At 37.6% G+C, this 10,580-nt stretch overlaps 1 protein-coding gene across 2 annotated transcripts; it reads left to right on the top strand.

The window, feature by feature from the left end:
* Positions 1-170: 170 nt before the first annotated feature.
* LOC127523625 (potassium voltage-gated channel subfamily H member 6-like) lies at positions 171-10,580 on the top strand. Of its 2 annotated transcripts, none has more exons than XM_051914540.1 (6): positions 171-440; positions 3,471-3,567; positions 3,943-4,221; positions 5,145-5,319; positions 6,932-7,139; positions 9,817-10,580. In XM_051914540.1, the coding sequence occupies exons 1-6, from the start codon at positions 378-380 to the stop codon at positions 10,084-10,086; spliced, it is 1,092 nt and encodes a 363-aa protein (XP_051770500.1). In that variant the 5' UTR covers positions 171-377; the 3' UTR covers positions 10,087-10,580. The 2 variants fall into 2 exon arrangements, with proteins under 2 accessions (XP_051770500.1, XP_051770501.1); XM_051914541.1 differs by lacking the exon at positions 171-440 and adding an exon at positions 1,128-1,302.

The following is a 10,580-nucleotide window of genomic DNA, read 5'->3' on the forward strand; positions in this document are numbered from 1 at the left end:
AAAGCGTGTCTGAGAGCTCTCGCCGTGCGCTTCAAAACCACCCACTCCCCACCTGGAGACACCCTCTATCACCATGGCGACATGCTCAAAGCACTCCATTTCATCTCCCGTGGAGCCATTCAAGTGTCGCAAAATAACATTGTGCTGGCCATACTTGGTGAGATTAATATTAAACCTGAGCAAACAGCTTTCTGATCCATTGACGGTTTGAGACATAATATAAACTGCTTCCTGTTTCATGTACAGGAAAGAACGACATCTTTGGCGAGCCCATAAATCTGTATGCAGATCCTGGTCGCTGTAATGCTGATGTTACTGCACTTACCTACTGTGACCTTCATCGTATCCAAAGAGACGACATTCTGGAGGTGCTGGACATGTACCCTGCATTTGGAGAGAGCTTTTGGAGGAAACTAGAAATCACCTTTAACCTACGAGACGTGTGTAAACCCAACATCCCAAACACATTTATACATTCCCCTCACTGGATATTGAGTAATGAGATAAAAAAAAAAGAAAAAAGACAGAAAGCATAAAAATGTATCTTCCAAGGAAATAATTATTAATTGGGTTAATTAATGTTCATAATGTTAATTTGTCACAAACTAAATATATATTATAAACATTGTCAAATGTAGCATTCTCACTTAAGAATGAATGATTTGAGAATATAGGATGGATTCAACCCAACTGTCAGCATAAAATCTGTTTTTTTTTTCTTGTGTTAATAGATACTAATAGGACTTACTTTAAAAAAGGAAATTATTTAAAAATCCTAAAGAATTTCTTTAGTTTGTGTGATGGATTTGACATCACTATTGTGACAGAAATAATAAGCACAATTATTTTAAAGGTCACATATTATGCCCATTTTACAAGATGTAATTTAAGTCTCAGGTGTCCCCAGAATGTGTCTGTGAAGTTTCAGCTTAAAATACCTCACAGATTATTTATAAATTTATGTTGTTAATACCCATTTCTGACTACAGTCAAAAACAGGCTGTTTTCGCGCATGTGCCTTTAAATGCAAATAAGCTGCTGTGCCCCGCCCCCTCTCTATGATCACAGTTCCTGCCTCAATCGGATTCTCTGCCAAATATTAACAAGACATCTGCTTGGTTTTGATTATCATCTATATCGCGAACACTCTCGGATAGCATAGTTTCTTTCATCATTAAAGTTTATTATTTCCACGCGTTTTAAAGCTATCAGTTTAAACTTCTAATGGATCGTTTTCTGAGCGCACTTATCTGAAGCACACACACACACACACAGACAGCTGGCTGTCAGACGTCAAGTCTCGTGAGTAACTTCTCTTTCACATTTTTTGTTTTGTTTAAACTGTCAAATACACACAAGGTTCTGTCAAAAACACACACAGTTCACATAAACACAGTCAGTTATGTCTGTGAACGTAAATAGCAAGCAACATTACAGAAATCGTATGTGTATATTAGATCTGTGGCGCATTCATTTAAAAAATAAAACTAATCCACTGCATTCGCTCAGATGTCAGTAAATGAAGACTGTTATGTTCACTCTTACATCCAACAACAAAACATCTCAATTACTTACCAGACATTGTTGTCGCTACAGCTGCTCGAGCGCGGAGAAAATGGCGGACAGCTTATAGCTCGCTGAGGGTGGAAACTATGGTAATACAGTACTGTCAGTCAGTGGGCGTGGGCGGGGCATGAGCAATGTGACGTCACATTACTCAAAGAATCAAAAGGCCTTGTCTAATGAGACTGCTTTGGTTTAATAGGGATTTAAAAACGGAGGAGATATATTTTTATCATTGTAGGGTGGTTGTGTTCACACACTGCCAACACACATTTATATCCAAACACCTTGTAAAAGTGGATTTAGCATAATAGGTGACCTTTAATTATTTTATATCCCTTGTGAAAAAGAAGTGCGCTTAATTGTATTGAATGTGCATGTATAAAGAGAGTACACGCGTAGGTGTGCAGTTCACCTGTTTTTAAGATTTAAAGATTTTGAAGTGTCAAAAGGTCATTCGGTTTAACCGTCCAAAGGCCAGTACAGCCATTTCATTTGTGATTAAAATATCTTAAAATGTAATAAATGTATAGATTTTTTTATTCTGACATGATTTTATAACATCATATATCAACATAGTGCAAAATGATATTAAAATTATGTGTAGAAGTCGTTGCTTTGTTTTGAGAAAGAATGTCCGGAAAAATTAATTTCATTGATGTCATTCGGAGTAACCAATATAAAGGGAACATTTTTGATCAAGCCATGCGGTCAATATCATGTGACAGGATGTGACATCATTCAGACACCTGCAAAGGACCACATGGTCATGAAGCAAAGTAACTAACTCTCGTTTAACTATTTGAAAAATTCATGTTTTCACTTGCTCATATGCATGTCCCAAAACATCAGGTCATTCGGTACAACCGCTATAAAACATGGAAAATGTTGTAATATTTTAATAACTTGTACTAAATATAAAATGTTTGATTGTCCTTTTGCTAGCTAGCTAGATAGATGTCAGCCTTTTAGCATTGTTTGAAAATATCGTCATCCGGTATAACCAAAAGTGTCATTCAGTAAAACCGAAATTTTGGTTAAACCGAATGACTTTTTTGGTGACAAATTTTGCCCATCTTGTAAAAAATGACAAAAGCGGTGTTAATTGATTAAAAAAACACATAATCTCATTGTTAACACTTAATAAAACTTCAAAATGAATTATATCTCCATTCATGTTTTTTTTTTTTTACACTTTTAAAAACCTTATTCGTCAATAACCCAATTAAAAATATATTTAAATACATGACATACAATACAAAGCTTCAATAGAGATTACATTAAAGTATATTTTAGTTTACCATAAATGTAGTCGGTAGATTCAGCTTTTAACATATTTCAAAGACAACAGAAGTAAATTACATATATGCCTGGTTTCACAGTCAAGGCTTAAGCTAGTCCCAGACTAAAATGCATGTTTTACCTGTTTTAACTGAAAGCAACTTGCTGTGATGTATCTTAAAATATGTCAGTGCCAATGTTTTGTCTCAAGATGCACACCAGTCATGTTTTTTTCTAAGGCATGTTTATAAAAGCTACATAAATGTCCTAATTTAAGGTCTCCTCTTGGTTTAATCTAAGCACTGTCTGTGAAACCAGGCCCTAAAGATGTACTTAAGTCCTACTTAAGTGGGTGAAAAAGCACTCTAAAGTTCAGCTAATTGCATTTAATATAAATTTAAACTATAATGCATTTTCATTTAATTTCAATTAACATGCAGTTATGGTAACTGAACATTACATTTATTTTGCACCTAAGTCTATTCTTTTAAAGTATATTATTTCTGTAATAAGTATGCTTTTGACAAGTATTTTCCACAAGGTATAACACGTCATTAATATAATTTAATTTAATCTAAAACATTGAAACAAATGCTCCCTGTACAATAATCATTGTATGTAATCAGGCTGAACAGATGATGGCAAGTGAAAATTTGGACTGCGGTTACCATGCAAGCCGCATACGACACAGACGAAACTCACTAGACAGGCGCAACAAGCCAGGTGAGTAGAACACTCACAAACAAATGCAAAAATACTAATTGGAAGTTGTGTCCAGAATTCCACATTTTGCTAAAATTATAAATTTTCGAAGTAAAAAGATTTTAATTGTAGCAAACACACTAAAACTTGACATATTTCAGAATAATTTAATTCACAGTTCGCCACAGTTCACATCTACCCACATTTTAGAGCCAAACATTTGACTATCGACATCAGAAGAAAAATTTGTAGAGAATGACAAAGACACATTTTTTTATCACCTAACAAAAAATATTTATGAATACAAATTCAGCAAACAGATTGTGAGAGAACAAAATATTCTGCAAAATTAGATTTTTTGCATAAAATCACCCTTGTCTTACTACTTGCTACTAGATGGAATGGACCAGAATGACTCATACCCATCTCGGACGTGTTCGACCCTGGGTCGTCACCATTCTCTAACCACTCACATGCACTGGGAGGAGCTGTGCAGCTGTGCAAGCTCCACATTGCAGTCCAGTGAAAACCTCAGCAAGTCTCCCATCAGCCACTGTGAGCTTTATACTTCTGAGGCAGACCATCTGGACTACCCCTCTCCTGTTGTGAGATTAATACCACAGAGTGGTGCCTCTGGGAACAGCGGAGAGCCTAGCATGGATATGGGGCACTTGGGTGGGTATACAATATTTATTGGACTTTATACTGATATCTTATTGAAAAATGTAAAATCTGGGTCCTGAAGCCAAACCATAGAGTGCTGTAGGGATGACATATTTTTGTAGGCCAAAATCCAAAAACGGGTTAGCATTTTAGCACTTCCGGTTCCATTTTCTCAAATTCAGTGGGTTTTTGGTTAAATGCCTGACATAAGCTCTGTGGTTAACAGAAGCTCAAGATATTTTCACGTTTTATTCTACAACATAAAATACATCAGTAATACCACCTTGTGATTTTTTTTGTTTTGAAAAAGGTGGTTGCTAACAAGTGGACTACAGAGGTCGTCAGTAACTCATCTACTCACTAGTCACTTTCACAGCCTCATTGTGTTTATAATCACACTCTTGCAAACTATTCTAATTTTTTTAAATAAAGACTGAAAGAGTTGTTGGAAGCTTGATGGTGGTGACGTTGAAGTCATGCAACCGTGGTGTAGTTTGTTTATAGCCTACATTTAGCTTTTTCCTTCTGGACATTCTATTTAGGCTTCAGAATTCATAAAAGTTGTGTTCATTTGTGAAGATTATCATAATGAACAAAATGTGTAAGTATCATAAACTTTGGTTATCATAGAGCTTATTTTCTGCCATAATCCAGAAGCCAATGGAAAAATCCTATTGGGTTTTTATCAGTGAAAATTTTGGAACCAGGGTGATGCTGACTTTCAGGTTGGCCTACAAAAATACCTAATCACTGCAGCACATTTTGGAAAATTTGGGGTAATTTTAGGTCATTGCAACCACTTTTTTAGTGCTAAACATTTTCACAGTTGAACAATTACTTTGTTACACCATTACAATCTTTAATGACAATGTAAATATGAATGTTTTTCTTGAATCGTTGGATTGTTATTATACAATATCTCTTCCTAACACAAGATTCTCCTCCATCTGGATTGTACCATTACTGGCCTGACCACCAGGCAGCTCATTTTGCTGAACAGTCTCGGTGCTTTTCGTCTGTCCAGACATCATTTCCTCCACCGCTCTTTGCAGATTATCATCCCAGTGAACTTGAGTCCAGACTGGAGCTCCTGCAGAGCCAGCTTAAGAGGTAGGTGATGCATCTTAAATGAATACTTAAGGTTGAAGTATGTAGTTTCTGCAACACTAGTGGCACTTAGTGGAATTACAAAAATAAAGCATATTTTTCAAACAAACTTGCATGTGGTGCCTACTCCAAGACAAACATCACAAACAAAGCTCTTAAGGTGCTTGTGAAGGCTTGTCTCAACAGGTAAAAGTAGGCTACTTTCAATAAAAGCTCCAACATACAATGCCCGGCCAAAAAAAAGTTGCTGTTTGGGTTTAAAAGGCAAATGCTTAAAAGTGGGGTCACAATCATAAAATTGATGCACCTCTTGTAGAAATAACATCACAGCATTTATTTCCATCAAGAGGTACATCAATTTTTGGTCAAGATCTTGTATTGACAATGAAAGAGTCAAGCACTCACAATTTGAGCCTGATGAATCTTGATATTGCTATCCTGGAATATGGCCATGATGCATCTTCCTACATGGTTGTTTAAGAAATAAAAAGCTACACACTCCATCATTTAGGGTTAGAAGACCTGTTGCCAAACATATAACATGCTAGAAACATAATAATCACTGCAATAATGATCCAATCTCTTAAGCATTTGTCTATTTAAATCCAAACAGTGACTTTTTTCTGGCCGGGCAGTTTATTAGGAATACTTTTAGCTGTGTTGCTATGTGTCATGGGTAAGCAATTGAGTAGACTTAACACTCGAACGAGAGTGTCTCGCTTATAATAAACCCAACCAATGTATCTACACGGGGTGCATTTTTTGAAACAACGCACCAAAAATCTTTAAATTACATTTATCTTTCTGAACGGGTACATGATGGTGCTGTATAGTACTATAGCGTCCATTGTAGCGTGTAGCATTGCATTGCCCCTCTAACTAGAGGAAGCGTCTTTGTTGGTGCGCCCGCATCCCATACCAGAAATGCCGGTTTGAATCCCGCTCGGAGCAGTGCAGGTAGAACCGGAGGGGTTACGTTGGTGCCGTGACCCGGATGGGAGTGAGTGTAATGGAGGCCAGCTAGTAAGAGCTGTGTGAGCAAACCTCACTCCCCTGGCTTCAAGAGGCACACTGACGACTGATGCTAGAGGCTGGAGGTCTTTAGCATCTTTGTTTGTGCGCCCACCTCCCATGCCAGAAACACTAGTTCGAATCCCACTTGGAACGGTACGGGTAGAACTGGAGGGGTTATATTGGTGTCGTGACTGGGATGGGAGTCGATGGGAGTGAGGTTTAGGGGGGCGAATGAAACGGAGGCCAGCTATTATGAGCTGTGCAAGTAAACCTCACTCCCCTGGCTTCTAGAGGCACACTGACGACTGATGCTAGAGGCTGGAGGTCTTTAGCATCTTTGTTTGTGCGCCCACCTCCCATTGCCAGAAACGCTGGTTCGAATCCCACTCGGAGCGGTGCGAGTGAACCGGAAGGGTTACGTTTTCTCATGAGTCAGCCATGGTCCCACGGCGGCTAAACAACCTCTGGCTCAGCCTGCTACAGTAGCCACACCCCAAACCACTCTCTTTTGTTACATTGACACATACAGTGACTAGGGGCTGTCAAGCTGTCCAGCAAATAACTACTTAAATACTGCCGTTTTCTGCTCCCTTGCTCCCAGGCTAGAGACAAGAATGACAGCAGACATCAATGTGATCCTTCAGCTTCTCCAGCGACAGATTGCCCCCGTGCCTCCAGCATATAGCACGGTATTACCTGACAACCACATTCCTGACCCTGCTACACTGTATGGAAGCAGCACACCAGTACTTCACAGCATGTTCCCCATTCCAAATATACAAGTGGAGAGTAGAAGCACTACCATTCAGGTAAAAGTGCTGTCCAATAAAAGTTTTTTTTTTTTTTTTTTTTTTTATTTTCAATGCCAGACTTCTCTTGTGAAAACAAAGTGTAAAAAAAAATGCAAAGAAAAAAAGTATATTTTAGATTGCCATAATGCTTGTTGGCAGTACACTTCAACCATATTTTAAAGAAAGTCCTTAAAGCTGCAGTCCGTAACTTTTTTTTTTGGTTAAAAATGACCCAAAATCAATTTTTGAGCAAGTACATAACCAGCCAGTGTTCAAAACTATCTCCTTACCTTAGCCCGATTCACAATGGCAAGCTTGCAATAATGTTTTTTAATTCGAGTGGTACTGTGGTAGGTTTCCGCAGGAAATTCGAGCATGCCGCCGTGCGTCTTTGCGTCATTTCGTCACGTCTGTTTACATAAAGGAGGAGTCCCAACTAGTAGGTTATATCGCATATGAGGATGCTGCAGGTGACGGATCATTTATAGCCTTTTCTCACAGCAGCAGCAATAATTAAACTTATCATTTTGATGGTGGATTGTATGGTATGACAAATTAATGTTAGAAATTAGACTGTACAGAGATTGAAATGTACAGGTAACGCTAATACACACTAAATACACGTAGTCATGCAATGCTGATGTTGTTAACATTAACAATTTAAGAACAAAGTATAACAATAATAATAATTTGCACGGTTTGATGTGATATGAGCTAAGCGATCGTTAGATTTAATGTAATGCTTTTTTTTCTCAGTTGGTCAGAACAAAAGTGGCAGATTTGTTACTTACTTGTTCACATTTGATTACATTTTCCGGTGAAAATTCTTATTTTGGTCATACTTCCAAGACTATAATCTGTGATTCCGAAGTACAGTATCCATCGGTGCGGCGACTGACAGCCACACATTCTCCTCAAAAAATTAGATTCATCCGCTCTGAGGAGCCGTGCTGATGCACAACCCACGTAAAAATGATAATTCCGCAAATAACTGCAATTGCAGGTTTCAAACAGAGATGGCGACAAAGAGGCAAAACTTATGGACTGCAGATTTAACTAAGCGCATTTAATATAAATTTAAACTATAATGCATTTTCATTTAATTGTAAATAATATGTAATTGTCTGAAATTTGCACTGAAGTATATATTTTTAATTATATTATTACATACTTTTAAGGGTGTGTTCACACTTGGCAGGTTAGGTTCGATTAAAGCAAACTCTGGTGCGATTGCTCTGTTAGTGCGGTTCATTTGAATAAGTGTGAATGCTGCCACCTGAACCCTGGTGCACACCAAACAAGTGGTACGAGACCCCTGAAAAGGTGGGTCTCATTCCACTTCCAAATGAACTCTGGTGCGGTTCGTCTGAAATATGAGCACAACACGAACCAGGACGCGATGTCACTAGATGCAACCCTAAAAAGGACAGAATGCTGAAGCATACCTGTTTTTTCTCGTCATAGGAACTACGTTGCCCATTACAGTTTGGTACAGGCATCAGGAATGCTGTCTCCTTGCGGCAGATCTTTGTTTGTGTGCAAATTCCTTGAGGAATTCCTTGTGCTGTTTTGACTCCTTTGCACATTTTATAAACTCTTCACAAGTTCTCAGCTGGTAAAAATTTCATCATAGGTACATACATACAAAGAGCTCATTCAGCCCAGAACACGGTCTTAAAAATTATAGTGTGAATGCTCAGAGAACCAGGACTTGGATGTTTTATTTTGGTTTTTTTGGTGAAAAAAGTGTGAACACACACTAAAAGTATGTTCAAGTGTACTACTTTTTCACAAGTCAAGTCACCTTTATATTTATAGCGCTTTATTCAATACAGATTGTTTCAAAGCAGCTTTACAGTGATCAACAGGAAAATAATAATTCAATTATGCAAACAGATTTAAATTCGGCTGTAAAGCAGCTCTAAAAAGAAAATCATCATCCATCACTGTTTTTTGCAGAGCTGTTATATAGCCGAATTGAATCTTTACAATGGAACTAAATCAATACTGAACTGACTTCAGCTGAATAATGACACTATTTTCTTTTTACATCTGCTTTACAGCAAAACTGAACTCTGTTTGCATTATTCATAAGGGTTAGTTACTTATAACTTTTAATTTTCTCTGATCTGAATGTTGGGGTAGGTGTACCGGATCGGTCTCACACCTGAAAATTCTCCGTCCCTCACTTACTCACCTTCAAAACCATCCTGATACTAAATACTAACCTTTAGCTAAACTATATCCACATTATGACAAGCGAAGTCCAGACCTGGGAGGACTTTAGATGATGCAAAGTCTGGATCAACATCCTATATATATCCTAATCATTGTCAACATGTATTCATTACTTCAATGAGCTCATTGTTTCTGCCTTAAATTAATACATTGTTTAAATTAATACATTGTTAGCAAACTGCAGGATTTGTATATGTAAATTTCTGAAATTACATAATTTAGACACAGTCACTTTTGATAACAGATTACTCTAAATTGTAATGTTGACATGCATTTTCTGTAAAGCTGCTTTGAAACGATATGTATTGTAAAAAAAAAAAGAAAAGAAAAAAAAAGCACTATACAAAAAATTATAATTTAATTGAATTGAAAAAACAAGCAAATATCTGTGGAGCTTTTTTTTTTTTTTTTACTAGAATGAATTAACCAAATTAACTATCTTTAACACTGTTTCCAGAGTTCAACCCAGCCAGAATCCATGATCCAGTCAAATTCCCAGGGTTCTCTGTCCAGTGGGGTCCACATGGGAGCTGCGTCAGATGACTGTGAGCCTGATAAACTAGAAACTAATGCTGTTTCAACTCCAGCGCTTAAGCCCGTTTTTATAGATGCACCGCGGCTCTGTGCGTCTCTCCGCTTTCCCTCATTACCTGGCAACCTGAACACTTCATCACACCCGGAAGACATTCAAAAACACATGTCCGATCCTTCCTTGCCAGTCAGCTAAAATCACAACACGTCATCAACCGGCTTATCATAACAGAACAATGAGCACACATCAAAACTCAATCAATAAATACCCTGCTGATGTCACCAGCTTATGTTGTGTTGTGGATGCTAGGAAGACCGTGCAATTCCATCATCTTGGTTAACAAATGTTGCTGGCCACCAGTTAGGACAGCCCCAAACTAGCACTAGTAACTAGCATGAACACGCAAACTGGTATTTTCAGCAGAGAACAAAAGCACAAAATAATAAGCCACAGTTGTGAGTAGGATCTCAAACCTCAAGGTGAATGTCAGTGATCATCTGAAAAATCTTTTTGTTGTACATGGACATCAGTGACATGTTCTTCAAGCAGTGAGACTCAGGGAAGAGTCACAATTGTCGACAAACCTTTGGAATGATAAACCTAACCAAAGAATGTCTCTATGTCTGGAAATGTATGTTTTGTGTATTTACTGTTTGTAATTAAAACAATGTTCAATAAAAATATAATAA

The sequence above is a fragment of the Ctenopharyngodon idella genome, chromosome 12 (genome assembly GCF_019924925.1).
Source record: "Ctenopharyngodon idella isolate HZGC_01 chromosome 12, HZGC01, whole genome shotgun sequence".
Taxonomy (NCBI): domain Eukaryota; kingdom Metazoa; phylum Chordata; class Actinopteri; order Cypriniformes; family Xenocyprididae; genus Ctenopharyngodon; species Ctenopharyngodon idella.